General features: G+C 40.5%; 1 protein-coding gene across 3 annotated transcripts; it reads left to right on the top strand.

The window, feature by feature from the left end:
• The first annotated feature begins 1709 nt into the window (after positions 1-1709).
• Positions 1710-20792, top strand: prr16 (proline rich 16). 3 transcript variants are annotated; one of them, XM_037535712.1, is made up of 3 exons: positions 1710-1776; positions 3975-4905; positions 19237-20792. In XM_037535712.1, the coding sequence occupies exon 2, from the start codon at positions 4026-4028 to the stop codon at positions 4719-4721; it is 696 nt and encodes a 231-aa protein (XP_037391609.1). In that variant the 5' UTR covers positions 1710-1776; positions 3975-4025; the 3' UTR covers positions 4722-4905; positions 19237-20792. The 3 variants fall into 3 exon arrangements, with proteins under 3 accessions (XP_037391609.1, XP_017577336.1, XP_017577335.1); XM_017721847.2 differs by lacking the exon at positions 1710-1776 and adding an exon at positions 2238-2494 and having other exon boundaries at positions 3975-4894; XM_017721846.2 differs by lacking the exon at positions 1710-1776 and adding an exon at positions 2238-2494.
• Positions 20793-21276: the final 484 nt, after the last annotated feature.

Genomic DNA, 21276 nt, shown 5'->3' with positions numbered 1-21276 from the left:
AGGGGCAATGTAGCATGTCCAATTGGCCTGACTGTGTCTCTTTGGACTGTGGGAGGAAGCCCACACAGACACAGGGAGAACATACAAACTTCACACAGTGACGATCCCGGTCGCCCGACCGGGGAATCGAACCCAGGCCCTCCTTGCTGTGAGACGACAGCGCTACTCACCGCGGTACAAATACATCAAAATGTTTTTTAATATCTCATAAAATAGCAGTGTCCCTGTTGTCACTGTTGGCATTTTAGTTTTAGCTTGTTTATTCTGTTTTTGCACTTTATTCATGGTGTCCAGGTCCTGATATTTAGCAGCAGTCTATTGCATTTGCTGGGTGCTTCAAATTGTTTTCAAAGAACAGATTAAATTCTATAAATATTAAGTAAATTTTATATCATTTGCAGCACTATATAAGATCCCCCCTTCATTCCCCAATTTTATCTTACTTATTTTCCAGTCAAAACAGCCTTTAAGTGCAAGTTGTTAATTTTTCAGGCGATATGTCTGAGAAGATTAGAAGTAAGATTATACATACATAAGCAAGGGGAAATTCAAATGAAAGTCAGTGAAAAAAACAGAAGTTTCAAAACTGGGGAAATGGAGCTCCTGACAACCATGCAAGACCTAGTAGACCACCAAAACTGCCACCATCGGATAAACGTCTGTGAGAGACAGGAGAAATCCAGCTCCACTCTTCCTTCAGGTCTTCCAGTGTGTGAAAACAACACTATTGGTCTGAAAGAATGTGTAGCAATCAAAAAGCTGTTGAGAAAAAAAGAAAATGATCAGGTGCTCTCAGGTCAATGAACTGGCCGCTCCAGACCTCAACATCACCGAATGTGTTTGGATCGAAAAGGACAGAACGTGTACTACAGTCAAGGTTAGACACACTAAATACTGAAAAATATATATATTGTTGAGTCTCTTGTCTGATTTTCTGTTAAATATTACACTCACCGGCCACTTTATTAGGTACAGCCATTTAATTGCTTGTTAACACAAACAGCTAATCAGCCAATCCAGCCGATTTCCACACACAACCATCTCTAGGGTTTACAGAGAACGGTCCGAAAAAGAGGAAATATCCAGTCAGCGGTCAGTTGTGTGGACGAGAATGCCTTGTTGATGTGAGAGGTCAGAGGAGAACGGGCAGACTGGTTCCAGATGATAGAAAGACAACAGGAACTCAAACAACCAACCAAAATCTCTGAGGAACGTTTCCAACACCTTGTTGAAAGTCTGCCACGAAGAATTAAGGCAGTTCTGAAGGTAAAAGAGGATTCATCCTTTTGCTAGCAAGGGGTACCTAATAAAGTGTCCTGTGAGTGTACATCTTGTTTTTCTTAATGCTGGGAAATGAATAACTTAACGGTACATAAGGGCCGTTTTAACTGGAATTTGAATAAATGATGTGCACAGTCTTGTATGTAATCTGAGTCAAACACAGCCAACATGTTTCAATTGGGCCTCCGCCACGTGCATAATCATCTTGTCAGAATTTATGAGGATTTATGAGGGTGGGGGGTGGTGGGGGGTTGAGGTGGAGAGGAAAAGAGAGCAGGGCAGGACAGTCCACTGGCCATAGCATGTGATCCTGTCCCTTTTAGACCTTACACACTCATTCTCTCTAGCCTTTGCTTGCTGCCCTGCAAAGATGATGTTCCTATTTTAGCCTAACAACTGTTCCTCTCGTCTATTCCTCCAGGAAAACATGGGACATGACCCGCAGTGCTGGGCAGACCACTGACAGTGAGCAGCCCAGAGAGACGCTGGATTAACGTTAGTGTCACAGTTTGCTCTGTCAACGCTTTTTCCTCGCTCAACGACAGTTTATTGGCGATTCACGACTTTTAAAACGTGGCGTTTGTTTGAGGAGCCTGCTGTTCGACCCGTAGTCCACAATGTGGGCGAATGCGAGTCGTTCAGGAGGAAAATAACAGGGAAAAGCGGCTTGTTCCAGTGAATCACCCCTGAATACATTTTCCTCACGAACGCCACTTATTCACGGTTCCACTGGGCTACTCCGACCCCGAAAACGGGGCGAAATATAGAAAAACGACTCGTTATTTGCTGTCAACCCGATATTTTTGCGATTTCTCTCACAATTCAGGAGCGCGACTCGTTCCAAAATGCATCGCCGTGTGTGCGCATGCGCGAGTGGCAGGACGCTCCCCCCCCCCCCCCCCCCCCCCCCTCCCCTCCTCCTCTCCTCCTCCTCCTCTCCTCAGCTTCTCCTGCAATGTGTGTGAAGGAGGGAAGCGGAGAGGAAAAACACGGCGTTAAAATGCGCGGAGAAAGTGCGCCGAGGGCGACGCGAGGGTAACGGCCGCGCTCCTCTGCGATTCTGGGGGGCTCTTCTCGAAGCATGTCAGGGACGGCACATGGGGAGTCGGAGGGAGTCTCCAAAGTTCAGGTGAAACGGCAGATCAAGACCATCGTGGAGGATCTGGAATGCATCTTGGGCGACTTGAAGGATGTGGCCAAAGAGCTGAAAGAGGTCGGTGGCTCAGACCTGAGTGCTGAGGGGAAGAGACAAGGCGAAACAGTCAGTGTGAGGATTTCTCTCTGATAGCTACCTGTGCGCTAGAGCGGCGGGCATCCTAGAACAGCTGGGCTTGTAATGAGGTTGATCAGATTTGCAGTGCGTGTAGAGATCCTGCACTCCTGCCTGCTAACCGAGGCCTTGACTCAGACCGCCACTCTGCTTGTTGAAGGTTTCTCTTAACTCCTTGAAGGGATGCTGAGTGGAACGTGTCGCGGCTTTGTGTTGAACTGTCATTACACTGACCGGCCTGGTAATGAAACTCTGCGTAGCCCCGTTCAGGTCTGGGGAAGGTCTGTCACTCAGAGCTCACCCCGTGTTGACAGCTGTCTGTCTGGAGCCCCTCGCCCGTGACGTTACGTAGGGTTTAGGATAGGTTGATATTACGTTCAGCCAAGTAGTGCTTTGTTTTGCCTTGTTGTAGTTTAATGTATGACGAGAGCACGTAGTAGTTGGCACGTGTTATGTTACATATAGTGATATCATAGCCTTGTTATGAGGCCAGAGTGAATGAAAATGAGCTGCCACACTAGGCCTGTTGTACTCCTGCCACTATGGTTTAAGATGTAACACTTCCACATATCTATCTATCTATCTATCTATCTATCTATCTATCTATCTATCTATCTATCTATCTATCTATCTATCTATATGTGTGTGATGTGTGTGTGTGTGTGTGTGTGTGTGTATAAAGAGAGAGAGAGAGCGCAATGTTTTAGTAAACCAAGACCACTACACGTATGGAAGCTTACCCCTAATGCACTGAAAGTGGATTGTGCTGCCTGCCATACCCAGCATGAAAGCAATAATCTAACAGTATTCAGCACTGCACAGCCTTCATATTGTTTTGCTGGCAAAGATTATGTTTAATCGTACCGTAGAGCCACATTTGCAATGCAAATGTCACTTGCCCACTTCATCCTCAGTGTGTAGGAAGACAATGTACAGAACGTTGTAGAAGGAGGGGCAAATCCTGCAAGCTTCTAACATCCCAGCGTTATTATTATAGCCAAAGATCTTATGTAATTGGACAGTAACAAATAGAATGACCCCTTGAGACAGTGAAACTGCTTTGACGCTTGACATCACTGAAGTATTCACAGCAGATGTCTTGTTATGAGCCATTGTTTCTGAAGAACACTTGCGCATCGTGGTACGACCCGATGTGGCTGATGTCGTATAATATTAGATTGTAACACGCAGAACCCCTAAACTATTCTTGCTTTGCTACCACACGCTTAAGAATAAGGTACCGAAACGTTCTTTGGAGCAATGCCGTCGAAGAAACACTTTTATCTCCCTAAAGGCCGTATTCGAAATTAGGTGCGTTAAGAGAACCTCCACATAAATTAAAAGGATCTGAAACAATTGACGCATTTTCCCTAGAATTGCACCTTCCAGATCCAAGATTTTGTCTTTTTCTGCTTTTTTAAAGGTTGTGCATGAGATAGACTCCCTGACATCAGACCTACAGCTGGAGGAGGAGATGGCCGACAGCTCGAAAACAGACACACTGAATAGCAGCTCCAGCAGTACCACCACCACCACTACAGCCTCCAGCATCGAGAAAATCAAGATCTACCCTGAAGACACCTTACTCCGACCTCCGTCCGTTAACCCCGGCGTGCTCACGGTCCTGAAAAGGCCCCATCCTCCTCTACCACCTCCACGTCTGACACCACTCAGGGCTGGGGACCACAGCAAGAGCCTGTCCTCAGGGAACCTAGCCAAGGCTAACGGCACGCTCATGCGGAATGGTGGCTTCCCCACCAAGCCCATAAACATACCCAGCAGAGACTCGGCTTGTGGGCCTAAAAGCGTGACGGAGAAAGAACTGACACCAATGCCTCTTTTGAGGCACAAAAAAAGCCGGTGTCCCCAGGTGACACGGGAGCGGGTGAGGTTTAGTGAAAAGGTCCAGTATCACGGCTACTGCCCGGACTGCGACTTACAGTATGACATGAACAACACGGATATGCACTTACACACGGAATTGATCGACACCAAGCTAAGCCCTGTCCATCAATGCTCCTCTTTGGCACCGGCCCACGTCCTGATGGAAAATGGCGGCCTGAGCCTCAGTCATAGCTTTCCCCCTTCGACTCCACCTTTTGTGCCTCATCACCCGACTCAAAAACCACAGAAAACCATTCTACGCAAGTCCACCACAACAACTGTTTGATATATAAGTCACCCCTGAATTGACATTTTGTAATCTTTATATTTTTTATTTGATGTCATGAGCACTTTCTACTCCAGTGAAAATGGATTACCTGAAGATTGATAAAAAAAGATAAGGACAGGGAAAGAGGATGAAAGTGACGTCTGGCTTACTTCACCGGAACTCCAAACGGAGTAAGTGAACGGTGAGTGCTTTTGAATAGACTCAAAGCCTCGAAGAGAATCCATTCTATTAAGTCCCAGAAACATCCATTAATGCACTACATCTGTGGAAATAAGAGACAGGCAGAGAGAAAGAGACAGCGAGAGGGGAAAGAGAGTAGGGGAGGAATATGAGGGGATTGCAAACACTGCCAAATCAGTGAAGCAAATGCATGAAACATAAATACGTACAACGGTCTATTCTGCTGCGCTGCCATTGTAGTTTTGCTTTGTTTATTCATCCTGGACTATGGAACAAATATTGGCCAGTGGGTAGCGGTAGGGCAGATTAATGTGGTGAATTCGGTCCGAAGGGGAAATAGTCACAAAATCAAATAACGCCTTAATCAAATCTTGCCTTAATCCTTTCACGTGCCTATCTTCTCACATACACAGCTATTTTACAAATCATTTGGAATCATGTCAGGAATTGTGAATTATATATGAAGTTTCAGATGATGTCATGTATAGAGGGACCTTGCGTTACATGCAGAATTCACTCAGGATGATTCTGACCTCGAGCCAGACACTGCGGTCATAAAATATTTATGCGGTCTCATAACAATCCAACTTGCCTGTGAAAACAGGACATTTTTTGAGGGTGGTGATCTCCATTACAGCTCTATCCTAGGTGTCGAATTGAACTCTCACATTTGATGAGGGCACTCTGACATCTTAGGCAGGTGTCCAAAGGACTTCATTAAAGGGATGTGTAACACCGTCTAAGTCCCTGGACCATGGCCATTTTTGTCAGCCTTCTGTTTCACTTTAGACAAGACACTTTCATTTGTAAAGGGGGCTGTTTAGCTCTGATGCCTGCACTTGTGCTTATCAAAGTTAGACATGTGACCATTTAATCGACGTTTTTCCATATCCTTCAAAATGGTAACTTGACTAGAGAAGGAAATAACTTAAATCTTCTGCTCCAATGATTCTGATGTCATCATGCATCTCTTCTTTTATCGAATATTAACGTAGACAGATTTTACTCTAAGTATCTGTGGACTGTTTCTTTTAGTCTATTAATCATGAAATTGGAAGCGATTGGTATAAAATAAAATAAAATAAAATAGAAAAAGAGGAACTTATAGTAGGGATGCACCCATATGGGAATTCTGTGCTGATGCTAATATCCAATAGTGAAAACCTATCCGCCATAAAAATGAATTAACATAGTGGGGACGATATAACTGGATCAACTTTACAGAGAAAAGCATATTTGGGTTCTTGAAGTTTTGCCTAAATGTTTTGCTGTTCTTGAGTATAATGAATAAATCAATCAAGCAGTCAATCAATCAATCAATCAATCAATCAATATCAAAATCGGTTTGAAATATCATATCTAATTATTTGTCTGATGCTGATAAATTTGTAAACCTATTATCTGCAGATCCTGAAATGCTTCCACTATCATTGTGCATCCCTTTACATTTTAATGTAAGTTATTGTAACAGTCTTTTATTCTAAATCGTTTGGAACTATTTCCTTTAGTCCATTCATCATAAAATGTTCACACAAACGGGAATGCACCAATATCGGAATTCTGGGCTGATGTCCGGTATTTTTCATGCACGTACAGTACTGTGCAGAACTCTTAGACACCCAAGACACCTTTTCAAAATCTATTTATTTGTGTAGTTTGTGTTTATTTGCTGAGAAAAGTGTTAATATTTGAATAAACAAAATTTATACAATATTAATTGATAGTTTTATATATATATATATATATATTTCCAAGCCTCTCCTCGAGGAAGCCCAGTATTATATGTAGTTAAAAAGCAGCTCCTGGTTTGACCAATCAGTGCTCAGTAAATTGAGCTCATGATGTAATTGATGATATTAACGAGTCTCTGTGGCGGCTGTGAAGGTGTCCAGGAAAAATATAGACCCAAGAAATTCTTGTTACGTTTTATTGTTTTTCTGTTTATTTGAATTATGAATACGACTTTATTCTAACGTATATTGTGATAAACTCACTGCTGAGGTCAGTAGTTTAAACATTTGCTTAGATGCCTCAAACCTTTGCGCAGTGCTGCATCTGCCGATGCTGATACGTAAACATTGGTAAAACAGAAATTGGAACAATATTCCTGGATTAGCATTACAGAGAAATGCAATATTTATTTTTAGAGAGTCACAAATGAAGTAAACTGAGTAAGAGGCGTTGGTCAAGTCTAACAATCTGTCCAATGGTGGTCATTTTTATTAAACTCTGATATTCTGATATCATTTGATATGACAGCAACAATGTAAACATGCCCCGTAAGATCATGGCATTATTATCATTATACCATGATTATTATGGAATTATGAAGGCGAATGTTACAGCATTTACATTTATATAAACCATTTTTTTCTAAGCCAAAATGGCCTTATGGAGGGTTTTATAAGTGAGACTTGTGTAGTAATGTTTACATAGAGAAGCTGTGCGCAGCCAGATGTATGTAAATGTATGTGCTACTAACACTACATTCTAATGAAACAGGATGTTTATCAAGTCAAGAACATGAAGACACCCCACCCCCATTTTAACACTGAGAAAGAACGAAGGAGAGGAGAGAGTGTTCTAGTGCTGGGGGTTCAGGAAAGCAGGCATACCCTAGAGGAAGATGAAAATAGCAGCTTCCACTAATTAGAGAAATTAAGCAAATACTGATTACAGAATTTCACTGTGGCTTTGCATCAACTCAAGGATCAGTTCATTCAATTCAGCCTAACACTTTGAAGCCATTTAACATGTTGTGAATTGTCAGTGCCACATTGAATTCCTCAAGTGTTGCCAGTATAACCCAGTGCTTTCTTTCTTTCTTTCTTTCTTTCTTTCTTTCTTTCTTTCTTTCTTTCTTTCTTTCTTTCTTTCTTTCTTTCTTTCTTTCTTTCCTGTGAGACAATGAGCAGTGAACATTTCTTTTACCACTGGCACATTTCTCCCCTTTCTTTCAGTAGAACCCGTAATATTATTTGACTGACAGAATGACTGAGAGTAGATCTGACATCTAGTAAAACTCTCCTGGCTTCATATGGCAGCTTCTATTACCGGAAAAGGTGCTCTGTAAAACTTAAAAAGGTCCTTTGCCTCACTTCGTAAATGACTCCCAGAATGGTCGTTCTTTTTGGAGGCGTTTTTCTTATATAGTATAGCACATAAGACCGTTTTCAATAACTGTGACCACATGTTGGCCTATGTAGGTTTTATTTGAATAATTATTAGAGATGCGCTACTGGGTATCAGTATCAGGCCAATATCAGCAGGCGTTGCTGGATCGGGTAGCATTAAAATGATCAGATTCTGTCACAACTGGTCTAAAAATTGCACGGTCACGAAAATTACCCATGGCTTTTAAACGTAAAGTGAAGAAAAGTAAAATCACATTATAAGCAACCACATGATAACGTTATGTGATGGCAGTAATGGTGGGGCAGTGGTAGAGGTGGGCGATAAAGAGGTGGCAAAAAAAACATCACGGTACTACAAGACATTTTCACGATGCACAGTATGTCACAATATTTACTCATTTTTTTCTGACATCTGGTTATGGACGAAAGAGAAGGAGTGGTACCACATTTAAAAAAAAAAAATCTCAAAGTATGAATATGCATGATGTTTATTCAGCATTTATGCGCCTTTTATTATGAAGCAGTGCACCTTAATCAAATTAACCAGGACTAATTATGCACTCTTCTTCTAGAAGTATTGATGTGATATGCGTGACATACTCAGCGAGGCACGTTGTGAGGTAGCATTAAATATAATCTGATAGCCAAGCCCTAGGTGGTGGAGATTTTGAATAGTTTGAAAATGGTCTATAAATATATATAAATATTGTTGAAAATGTTTAGCTTTAAATTTGAATAGTTTTTAAAGAAAACTTCATCAACTTGATCATCTACTTGCATGCCCTCATGCTTTTTATTCCATTAAACTTCAGATAGGCTAAAATCAAAATCTAAATACAGTGTTTCCCACAAATAGTCTATACTTAGTTGGCTTCCCCAAGTATATTTTGTCTCATTTTAACAAATACCATTTCTATTTTGTCCCATTTAAAAAAAATACAAAATGTTTAAAATGCATATTTATAAACAAGGACACACTTCATGTAACACAGTATGCAACTTCAGCTTCTTGTGTTTCAATTTCAGTTTGTGTGGTAGGTTAGTGTAGTGGTTAACACCTCTGACATCTACACTGTAGAATGGGGTTCAGTCCCCACCCGGGTAAGCACCCTACACTATACCAATAAGGGTCCTTGGGCAAGACTCCTAACACCACCTTGGCCTACCTGTGTAAAATGATCAAACTGTAAGTCGCTCTGGATAAGAGCGTCAGCCAAATGCCATAAATGTAAATGTAATTTCAAAAAGAAATTGGCTGATTGGAACAAAAATCTACACGATTGTGCATCTCTACTTCAGTACGACTGATATTATATAGTGAATTAGTGACGATAATCACTTTTACTTGCAATGCTGCGTCTCTAAAGGATGATGATGAAGCATTAAAAGCACATATCTTGTATATGAAGGCCTGACAAAGCAGAATGTCAGGTTTGATTTGTATTTGTTCATGCTCTCTGCGATCTGGAACAGTGATAAAGTCGAAACACACAGGAGTCTTTGCTGGGTTCATTGATGACATTTACAGCTCTTAAATGACAACTCTGACATTCAGGCAAATTACCCCGTGTTTCACTATTGTCTGATGGGCTGCACGTATAATAAGACAGTTTACAGTCTGTATATTGCTCCCTTTAAACTGTAAAGGACTCCAAGAACAGCCACGAGTTCATGTGGAAATATATATCTATCCATGTGTAGATTTGCAAACGGAAGTCTGGTATTCAGACCTTCATGCAGTCTACTTTTATTTCATTCTTTGTTTTATTCAAACGTGCGCCTTTTTGCCTCGCGTGCAGATAAGCAAATCAGTTTTGGCAGTTCTTGGTTAATGGCAAGATAAAGATTTGTGTAGAGGGAGCTGGTCTTACACGAGCGATAAGAAATTATAGAAGCTTCTGCTGCAATTGTCAGAACCTGTTATTGTCTTTTTAGAGAATACCATCCCATAGAAACCCTCGCTGTATATCAAACATGATGCTCCCCTTCCTATTGTAGGCTTCCTTTGCAGATTAAAGTCTATGGGCCTCATTCCCCAATATCTTCCGAGGTTTTTTCTCAAATTTATTGAGAAATGTCCCGAAAAAAGTCTGGATCAGATTCATGATGTGTTCTCAAACCACAGAACTGTTTGCACCTTTGTGCTCGAGTGTGTGTAGATGCTGTAGAGATATGTCAGTGTCTCTGTGAAAGCTGCGTAAGTGGGTTTTCAGAAGAAGTTTGTTTTTTACGAACGCTGGGTGAATGAGGCCTAGAGTGAATTGGAAATCACTCGTTTCCCATGATGTGACTGTATCAGGGAGGGTATTGGAGCTGAACGTCTTCGCTCAATGATAAGTGAGGTTTTAGGGAAGGATGGGTGAAACGTGATATTCATTGTATCAGACATCGAAACTCAGAAGACGATTAAAGGCAAAAGTCATTGTATTTTGATGGAAGTTAACAGTCTTTTAAGTGATATGGTGAATTGTGGCCAATATGACTAGGAACATGGGGAGTCTAAGCCGGGATAGACTAATACAATCTGAGCAACCGAAGGTTCATTTTGAAGTCGGGATGGACTGATCCAGGATCGATGTCCTGGTTGTGATGGAATTGTAACATTACATTATTTAGTAGCCTAATTTGTCTACTAAATTGATCGAATTACTTATTTGCTCTGTTTCTGTTTAGTTAAGATGTGATGTGTAGTCACAGCCTTATGTTACCCTGCACAGAATGAAATTAAACGAAAGAGCACTGGCATTTCACACAATGAAATTAGATTAGAGAGCACTGGCATTGGATCGGCACTGGGAATTAGCTGCTATCCAAATCACTATCAGGAGAGAAAAAGTGGGATCAGTTAATCCACAGTGTACAAAGTGAATAAGGCTTAATAAGTGTGTACGTTCCAAATGCATGCTTCATATAAGCTGCTACTATTAAAAACAATCTAATTCTCTAAATGACTCACGTCTCACCGTGAAACGAGGCAAATATGAGATTATCTGCCAGAATTGCCACGATTGTGACATCTGTAGGTTTAGGTAAATCAGCAGAGTGTGTTGGTGGGAGGACTAATGTCAGCATATCAAGAGTGAATCAGAAACAGTTTTATTCGACTGTACAGAAAGGTCACAGCCAATGACTTTCTCTGCAGACATGACAGCACGCTGTAGTGTGCCCTTGTAGCAGACGGCATCAGTGCCAAACCAGACAGTGATGAAAAATGCAATGACACTTGGGTTGGTAGTACAGTAGAAGTACCTTTTTTCCACATTTTCCCAGATTGCAAAGCAAGTTCAGTTATTCTTTTGCTTTCACTGGGATGGAAATTATGTTCATATTTCATACAGTGTGATGTAAGAGATATTTGCAGTCATTTCCGCTGTTTTAGTGAGGCTGAGCTGTAGATTATTGATCAAAATACAAATCAAAATACAAGATGTCCCAACCTCTAGCCTCAGACTTTTTATGTAAATTAGTTTTTAATGTAAATGAGCTTTTTTACATTGTTGCTTTATTTTGAGGAATACAAAATCACATCTAAATACAGTGTTTCCCACAAATAGTCTATACTTAGTTGGCTTCCCCAAGCATATTTTGTCTCATTTTAACAAATACCAATTTCTATTTTGTCCCATTTAAAAAAAATACAAAATGTTTAAAATGCATATTTATAAACAAGGACACACTTCATGTAACACAGTATGCAACTTCAGCTTCTTGTGTTTCAATTTCAGTTTGTGTGGTAGGTTAGTGTAGTGGTTAACACCTCTGACATCTACACTGTAGACTGGGGTTCAACCCCCACCCGCGTAAGCACCCTACACTATACCAATAAGAGACCTTGGGCAAGACTCCTAACACCACCTTCGCCTGCCTGTGTAAAATGATCAAACTGTAAGTCGCTCTGGATAAGAGCGTCAGCCAAATGCCATAAATGTAAATGTAATTTTAAACCATACTTGCCTCATTTGAATTTTCAAGTCAGTCAAAAGAATACTAGGTGAGTCTGGATATCGCTATATATTAGAATGCCCCCTTAACACCCCCAAGTCAAATCTCCCCCCAGGTTTGTTTCAAACATGTGAGATACACCAGAAATGCTTGGCAAACCTCACACACTAGGGCTGTCAAAGTTACAGTCGATTTTTAACACCGTTAATGCTTTTTCCTAGTTTGGCCCTTGAACCATTTGTAGCCGTGCCTGCACACAGTATGTTTCTATGATAGAATACGCAACTGTAGCTCTCTTAAAGCAATACCTTGTGCAGCTCACTGGAGAGCTGTGGATAATCAGCGAGCAGCAAACTAACAAAAAAATAACAAAGAGGAAATCAGTGAGCAGCAGTCCACAAACTGTAAGAACAACAAGAAGTTGGTTACAGTCGTGGAGCCTCTGGAACCATTTGGAAAAGGGAGCACTGTGCTCACCCATTTTCAATTCATGCGTTCATATGATGAAAATAATGTTATTGAATTATTTAAAGTACAACCCCAATTCCAGTGAAGTTGGGACGTTGTGTAAAACACAAATAACAACAGAATACAATGATTTGCAAATCCTTTTCAACCTATATTCATTTGAATACACTACAAAGACGAGATATTTAATGTTCAAACGGATAAACTTTATTGTTTTTTGCAAATATTCACTCATTTTGAATTTGATGCCTGCAACACGTTTCAAAGAAGTTGGGACAGGGGCATGTTTACCACTGTGTTACATCACCTTTCCTTTTATCAACACTCAATAAGCGTTTGGGAACTGAGGACACTGATTGTTGAAGCTTTGTAGGTGGAATTCTTTCCCATTCTTGCTTGATGTACAGCTTCAGCTGCTCAACAGTCCGGGGTCTCCGCTGTCATATTTTGTGCTTCATAATGCGCCACACATTTTCAATGGGAGACGGTCTGGACTGCAGGCAGGCCAGTCTAGTACCCGCACTCTTTTACTACGAAGCCACGCTGTTGTAACACGTGCAGAATGTGGCTCGGCATCGTCTTGCTGAAATAAGCAGGACATCCCTGAAAAAGACGCTGCTTGGATGGCAGCAGATGTTGCTCCAAAACCTGTATGTACCTTTCAGCATTAATGGCGCCTTCACAGATGTGCAGGTTACCCCTGCCATGGGCACTAACACCCCCCCACACCATCAGAGATGCTGGCTTTTGAACTTTGCGCTGAAAACAATCCGGACAGTCCTTTTCCTCTTTGGCCCGGAGGACACGACGTCCCTGATTTCCAAAAACAGTGTGAAATGTGGACGCGTCAGACCACAGGACACTTTTCCACTTTGCGTCAGTCCATCTCAGATGAACTCGGGCCCAGAGAAGCCGGCGGCGTTTCTGGGTGGTGTTGATATGTGGCTTTCGCTTTGCATGGCAGAGTTTTAACTTGCACTTGTAGATGGAGCGACGAACTGAGTTCACTGACAGTGGTTTTCTGAAGTCCTGAGCCCATGTGGGAATATCCGTTACAGAATGATGTCGGTTTTTAATGCAGAGCCACCTGAGGGATTGAAGGTCACAGGCATTCAATGTTGGTGCTCTGCCTTGCTGCTTACTTGCAGAGATTTTGATGATAGTAAGGACAGTAAATCCCTAGATTCCTTGCAATTGCGCTTTGAGAAATGTTCTTAAACTGTTGCTCACGCAGTTGTTCACAAAGTGGTGAACCTCGCCCGTCCTTGCTTGTGAGCGACTGAGCCTTTCAGGGATGCTTCCTTTATACCCAATCATGACACTCACCTGTTTCCAATTAACCTCTTCACCTGTGGAATGTTCCAAACGGGTATTTTTTGAGTATTCCTCAACTTTCCCAGTCTTTTGTTGCCCCTGTCCCAGCTTCTTTGGAACGTGTTGCAGGCATCAAATTCAAAACGAGTGAATATTTTCAAAAAACAATAAAGTTTATCCGTTTGAACATTAAATATCTTGTCTTTGTAGTGTATTCAATTGAATATAGGTTGAAAAGGATTTGCAAATCATCGTATTCGGTTTTTATTTATGTTTTACACAACGTCCCAACTTCACTGGAATTGGGGTTGTAATAAAAACATTCTGATTATGCTTATTTTGTCCATAGCTGTAACAAAATGCTCTGCTTTTAAGTTTAGAAAATCTTTCTTTAGGGTCAAATTTACACAAGCGAGACAAATGCAGTTAACCCTGATTAACTACACAATGTAATGTGATTAATCGTGATTAATTCTTTGAATCATTTGGCAATTGATTTCCTATTTTCTAATTTATTTCCTTATTATGATGTCAGCGTTCATCATCACTCAGGTATTTAAACTGCCTTTGCAAAAGATTTTTAACATGTAAAACTGTCTCTGTTTCAGGGCCATCAAAGCGCACTCTGATGAACCTGAAATAGAGTGTTGCAAAATGTACTCAAAACTTTTGAAACAGCTGTTTTATGTAAACTAAACCTATAAAGATTTTTCTTAATTGAGAAGTAACTGTAACTATATCTAAAGAGGGAATTGTCTCCCGTGAGTTTTGTCGGTTTAGCAGTTGGTGGGATATTGTGAACATTGTGTTAAAGAAAGATTGCGTGGGTTTCTAAATTGGTGAGCTGGTGACAGTTAGAAGTGGCTCCACTTTTTGAACACAAACCCTCTTTTTCTGATTTCATTTCTCAGGTGAAGCAATCGTGACACATGCTGTAATTGAAAGTATTTGTTACGTTTCTGCGGAAGTGAAAGCACAGCAAACAAATGATGTTGTGAGGATAGAGAGCAGTGTTTCTCTCCAGGGTTGACAGCCCCATTCATATCCCCTTCTCCAGCTTCGGTCGGCTTTCAGAGCCGATGGCAGGTCAAAGCCTCGTTGGCTTCTGAGAACAAAGCTGCTAAGAACCCAGAGGTGTTAAATTGCACCTAGAAGTGCTACATGGAATCTCTTGACAAATTTGTTTTAACAGTCTCAAGTCGTCTTGTTGGATGCCCCCATTAAAGTGAAAAATCTGATAAGAGTGTAGTAAATGTAGTGTGGCAACATTGCTACAGTCGTCATAATTGGCCTGACACTTAATGATAACATTGATATTTAGTTCCTTTGCTGTGTTTCTTTGGCCTTTACATGCACTCCATGATGACTTCTTCAGTGTAAGTCCGAGCTGTGTTGCTTATGAAGAAAGCTTTAAAATGAAATCTGAAAGCTGTGTGACATTATCAGAATAAGGTCATAAAGAGAAGAGGCCTCAGCTGTTCTTCCAGAGGTAACGCAAGAACAACAGAAACTCCTTACTAGCACAGCTGTATAGGTCTTTTCAGGGAAAGATTTGCTCAGATAGAAAAAATCGCTCAAGATTTTATGGCAAATCAGTGACGCAACACTGTAAGCAGTGGAATACATCTGGAGACATAAAGACATTCTCACAGCAGAACAGAACCTAAACCAGGAGTCCAGACGTATGTGCATATGGGCATTTTGCTGCTGGCAACATATGCTCATCATGGCCTCGGAGGGTGGGCGAAAATTCATTTATTACATTTCATTAAGCTACACGAAATTTCGTTACACAAAACGATGAGCTCTATTCAGAAACTGGCCATTGGTGACGTGCCAGAGGACGGCTGATACACATTGCGCAACATATGGGCTATAGTCAAGGTCAGAGCTTCTAATAATGTAGTGCTACACCATAAGAGTCTTCAAGCAAGACTCTTAACAATGTGCTACATTTAGTCAACATTCAAATTATAGAGCTCAACACTTGGCGGCTGACGCCTAGTTATAGTCAGGGTTTGTAGCTATTTTTATACGTCTGTTTTTAGTGTGCATTACATTTTGAAAAGGTGGGATTCTGCATACAGCATACTTACAAGAACTGTTCTAGAATACTTACCCATTAAATGAAAAAATAGTCTTTAATAAAACATCAGTCCTTGCTTATGAACTACTTTAAAAGTGGCACACATGTTCCTCTGAAGACAAACTCAACAAACAACTTCTTTACGAACACCAATCCAGTTATTTATCACAGCGTTACTGAGGTCTTTTACGAGTGTTCCTTGGTGCATTTACGAAGTGTCCCACTTTTGCTGAGTTCATGAAACAGGCATCGCTTGAGGCAATGCAAGACTGAGTTGACTGAGTTGATCAGTTGACTGAGGCAGGCTCTCTGAGAGAAAGACGTTATTGTAAGAGCGTCATTAATGTTTACAGAAAAATTACATAAAGACAACTGTCAATCAGTAACAGTGAGGACCAGTGTAAATTAAGACTTTTTCCTTTGCGGCATATACATTAAACACCTGAAAATGTTTTTTTTTTAGGTGTTGTGACAGTACAGTACTGAATACGTTCGGACGGTGTATTCAGTATTCAGTATTGAAGATGTAAGGAGTAGAGGTCGTAAAGGTGGATGACTTCAGATATCTTGGGTCAACCATCCAGAGCAATGGACAGTGCAAAAAAGAGCTGAGGAAGAGGGTGCAGGCAGGATGGAGTGGGTGGAGACGGGTGTCAGAGCTGATGTGTGACAGAAGGATAGCAGCAAGAGTGAAAGGGAAGGTCTACAAGACAGCAGTGCGTCCTGCTATGATGTGCGGTTTGGAGACTGTGGCTCTGTCTAAAAGACAGGAGGCTGAGCTGGAGGTGGCGGAGATGAAGATGCTGAGATTTTCGTTGGGAGTGACAAGGATGGACAAGATTATAAATGAGCAGATCAGAGGGACAGTGAAGGTGGAGCAGTTTGGAGATAAAGCCAGAGAGGCCAGGTTGAGATGGTTTGGACACGTGTTGAGGAGGAATAGTGGAGATATTGGGCAAAGAATGTTGGAGATGGAGCTGCCGGGTAGAAGGAGAAGAGGTAGACCTCAGAGAAGGTTTATGGATGTAGTGAAGGTGGACATGGAGATGGTTGGTGTGAAAGTAGAGGAGGCAGTGGATAGGGCAAGATGGAGGCAGATGATCCGCTGTGGCGACCCCTAAAGGGAGCAGCCGAAAGAAGAAGAAGAAGAAGAAGAAGATTCAGTATTCACTATGCAGCCATTACCACTTTTTTAATTGAACTATTTCGTTCTAGTAGACTTAACTGATATTTGATGGTGCTGAACTGGGATGTGTCCAGGGGCCGTAGCGAGTATCTATTATGCACAGTGAGTTGATGTGTGAGGCTTAGGGCCCCCAAATGTTCAGAAGCAGGAATATATATATATTTTTTTGCACTGTAACTTTTTGCTAAGATAAGAATGGTTAATGATGCTTATAAGCATTAGAAATGTAGGCTCAATTAAATTCTGTGTTCACTGTCTGAGAATGCCTGGCTTATACTCATGGCAGACTTCTACAGATTTTAAATATTAAAATTTTAGCATTAATGCAAAGAACATATACTTGATAATCCCAGGAAAGATTGTGCTTAATGTGTTTGTATTTAGTGTAACAGTTAAAACACTTCTATCTGTTGAGAATTTAAACAGCGTTAAAGTGTCTTTTCTTAGTTGCACATGTCATTTTTAGTTTGTTCACTTTAGTCTGCTTACTCAGCAAATATTGCTGTTGCAAAATCAGGCATTTTAACCTGCAGAAAAGGCACTGATGTCTTTGCGAGGATAACGGGGAAGGGATAAAGGATACCTGTGCACTAAATGCTAGTACAGCTGTGCAGGTGGGTGGAATCCCTGTGAATATTTAATAAAAAGCCAACCTGTGCACTCCCCCCTCCCCCTTTCATTATTTAGTTTTTCTACTTATTACTGTCATTGTTTAAAATATGTCTGGTACTAGTTTATTTATTTATTAATTTGCTCAGTCAAATCTATTTATATTCATTTGTCATCATTAGTAATGTCCAGCACCCACAACATGCTCTACAAAGTGCACATTATTCCCCTAGATTTGGCTTCATGATGTAACAGCAACTTTTTGCCTTCAGGGGAATTTTTTATTACATATATACACTATTTAGATGCTGGCTGATCATCAGTTTTGTTTGGCTTTTTAAATGTCAGCCATGAAATCAGTTGAATGTGAATTTGGCTGTATTGGTCAATAACGCTGGACAGTGTAATCCAAATGCGTAGATTAGTCCGATTTGGACTGCAGCAGAATTTTGTGGAACGTGAAAAAATTCACAGCTGTGAGACTGCAGCAAAGGAACGTTACAGATTAATCAGTTATTTATCAATTAATGATAAAAGCCCTTCTCTAGTCTGATGAGGGTGAGGTTGACGCTGTGCCCACTGTAAAGATGTCACAGTATAAACCGTAGCATTCTAACTTGGGCTGTGCGTGGAGTAGATGAAGGACCTGAGTGTTGCTTGATGACTAAACATTTGTAAAATCATTTGTCACGAGCTTTAGAAGATAAATAAATGGACACGGTTTCACAGTTTCATCGTGATGGTTTGAAATAAATGTCTCGCTGCTGGAGTGGCATGACTCTCATCTGCTTGTGATAAGAGATTGAATCTTTTCCTGCTCTGAGACGCCTCCTTAGAGACAGCTTGCTTCTCGCAATGCACTTTTACCCAGTGTGGGAGGAAAAAATCAATGTCCTTCACCACTCCCGTCCCACACACGACCATCTTATTTTTACTCAGAAAGCCCACTGTGCTCACATCAGCCAGAGACAGCTGCACCTACATCAGATTATTTACACACGGCATGTTGACTTTACATGACTACTAAACGTGTATAAAGGATAAAACTATTATTGAATTATTGAATGTATGGTGTAAATTGTGGATCTTTTGACAGACCTTGGGTTTGAGATCAGCTCCGTTACATCGCGCTACATTACTTTGAGAATCACAGTAAACATTTGTTCAGGGCTGCTTTAGACTTGATTAAAGTGGAAAAAAGGGAGACATACATAAATGCCATACATTGGTACCATCGGTATGTCGGCTTGCACAATGCTGATATTGCCTCTAACAATCAGCCAAGGTTGTATTATGGAATGGGAGCACCTGGCCAGCCGTAGCTGAGCAGGTGACATTCACCTGTTCCAACAGATGTAAATACCTATGTACAAAAATATTGCAGGCATTTTTAACCTCATCACATGTGTTTTTGTGTTGCAGTATGTTATTCTATCCATATCAGGGAGCCTTAGATCATACGAAGCATGCTCCATATACCCCAGTTTTCATATTCAATGTTAATCTCATATTCCCTTCTATTTTGCCAGTTCAGTCCTATTTTGCCTCGGTCGTGATGCTCATGCTAATGTGCTTCTCTTGTTTCCCCTGCAGGTCCCTTTGTACGGCAGAAGAGACACCATTCGCAGACAACCTACTGATCACCTCAATTTCGTCATGTGATGCACAGCGAGGGCTCACCGCATCTGACAGAAAGCCCTCAGAACCGCTACCGAATAATTTACAGCCATTGGCCCCAAAGGCACCGTCTTAGACGTAGGGAAAAGTACGACAAAAGTAGGAATCATGCCGTAAGAGCTTGCGACTTACGGCTACCGAGCTGAGTCATCTACAATTAGAGGCTATGTTTAATCATACTGTACACGGGGGGATGAAAATGCTTTTTTTTCTTTGTGTTCTTGTGATTCCACCAGGAGTGGCGTACTCTTGGAATTGCAAAAAAAAAAAATCTCTTTGAAATTCCAGAAAAGATGTGGTAAAACGAAACCTGTGACTACTTATCAAAATATATTTTTTCATCTATATTTGTGTGGTTATCGGCATTCTGTATCACTTCGGTCGCAGAAACGATCAACCCTAGAGCGACCCCAAAACGCCGTCATTTTCTGTAGCTTAAGTCACTGTTGAGAAGAGTGATATATTATTGCTGCTATAACAGTCAAAACATGGAACATGGTCAACTTTAACGTGATGCCTACGCTGTCTAATTTGGCTGTTGTAATTGCTATCATTATTCTGAGAATAGGAGCTTTCCTTTCAGTTAGCTTTGTATATCATGGTTCACCTCTGAAAGATATGGATGAGACATATGAGACAAAAATGGGAACTTAAGTGTCCAAACACAGTCTATGTTTTATAAAGAGGATTTTGAGATATAAAAGAGCATATTTTTGATATTTCTTGAGATGATTTTAATGACGATTGCTTTCCTTTTTTGCTGGACTGTAATCTCTGCAGGGCATATATTTACATAATTTATTTATGTATCATTCAAAGATATAGAAGATGTCTGGAAATTTTCTTATATTGCGGAGGTGTGCTTACGTGAGGTTGTGTTTATAAAACCAAACAAGTTATTTTATGTGTATTCCCTGACAAAAGCATTGGAATTCTAGTCGGGCCTGCCATGCATTTTGGGAATATATACTTAGTGTCCTCTTATTTGAAACACATACCTTGTACTCCAACTCACAGCTCTAACCACCTTATAGGTCCACTATACAGGTGTACAATTACAGATTGCATGCGCAGTTTGTCAGCCACCCTCTACCCCATTCATCATTGACCAGTTTCTGACCACAAGGCCTCTGCTGACCAGATATTGCTTGGATGACGGACTGTTCTTAACACTGACATGTTAATGGCATGTTTCAGACACGGCAGTGTTTTTTACATGCATTAGTGTCGCTCGTAGATTGAGAGTAGTTTGTTAGCCAAAAATATCCACCCAAGATGAGCTCTATTCAGAAACTGGCCGTTGGTGACGTGCCAGAGGACGGCTGATACACATTGCGCAACATATGGGCTATAGTCAAGGTCAGAGCTTCCAATAATGTAGTGCTACAGCATAAGAGTCTTCAAGCAAGACTCTTAACACTGTGCTACATTCATCTAAATTCTATTATTGAGCATTTATGAAGCATATTATTAAGCAATGTAGTATATACATATATATATATATATATATATATATATATATATATATATAATATCGCTGTCAGAAGAAAACCTCATTTCTCCATTTTTGATGTTTTTCAGTTTTTGACATAAGTTGAAAATACCTGTTACCCTTTACATTGTGTGGAAATTTCATAAAGAATGGACCAAAAGAAATCATCCAAAATGACTTGGAAAAAATTCTGGTTCCTTACATTAAAAGTAAAGGATGCTTTGTCCTTCTCCTTTAAAGTTACTATTTTGGAGATATGAGGTTTTCTTCGGACAACAGCGATATATATATATATATATATATATATATATATATATATATATATATATATATATATATGTGTGTGTGTGTGTGTATGTGTATGTATATATATATATATATATATATATATATATATATATATATATATATATATATATATATATATAGTGGCCAGTGAGTGTATAAATGTGCTAAAATATTTC

The sequence above is a fragment of the Pygocentrus nattereri genome, chromosome 28 (genome assembly GCF_015220715.1).
Source record: "Pygocentrus nattereri isolate fPygNat1 chromosome 28, fPygNat1.pri, whole genome shotgun sequence".
NCBI lineage: Eukaryota > Metazoa > Chordata > Actinopteri > Characiformes > Serrasalmidae > Pygocentrus > Pygocentrus nattereri.
The sequence above is the reverse complement of the archived record's forward strand: the minus strand, read 5'-3'. Positions and strand labels throughout refer to the sequence as shown.

Bases quoted from the DNA above. Each gene is read 5' to 3' on its own strand.
- prr16 (XM_017721847.2), top strand. From the start codon at position 2,363: ATGTCAGGGACGGCACATGGGGAGTCGGAGGGAGTCTCCAAAGTTCAG. The intron at 2,495-3,974 runs GTCGGTGGCTCA...GCTTTTTTAAAG, and splicing joins TGGCCAAAGAGCTGAAAGAG to GTTGTGCATGAGATAGACTC.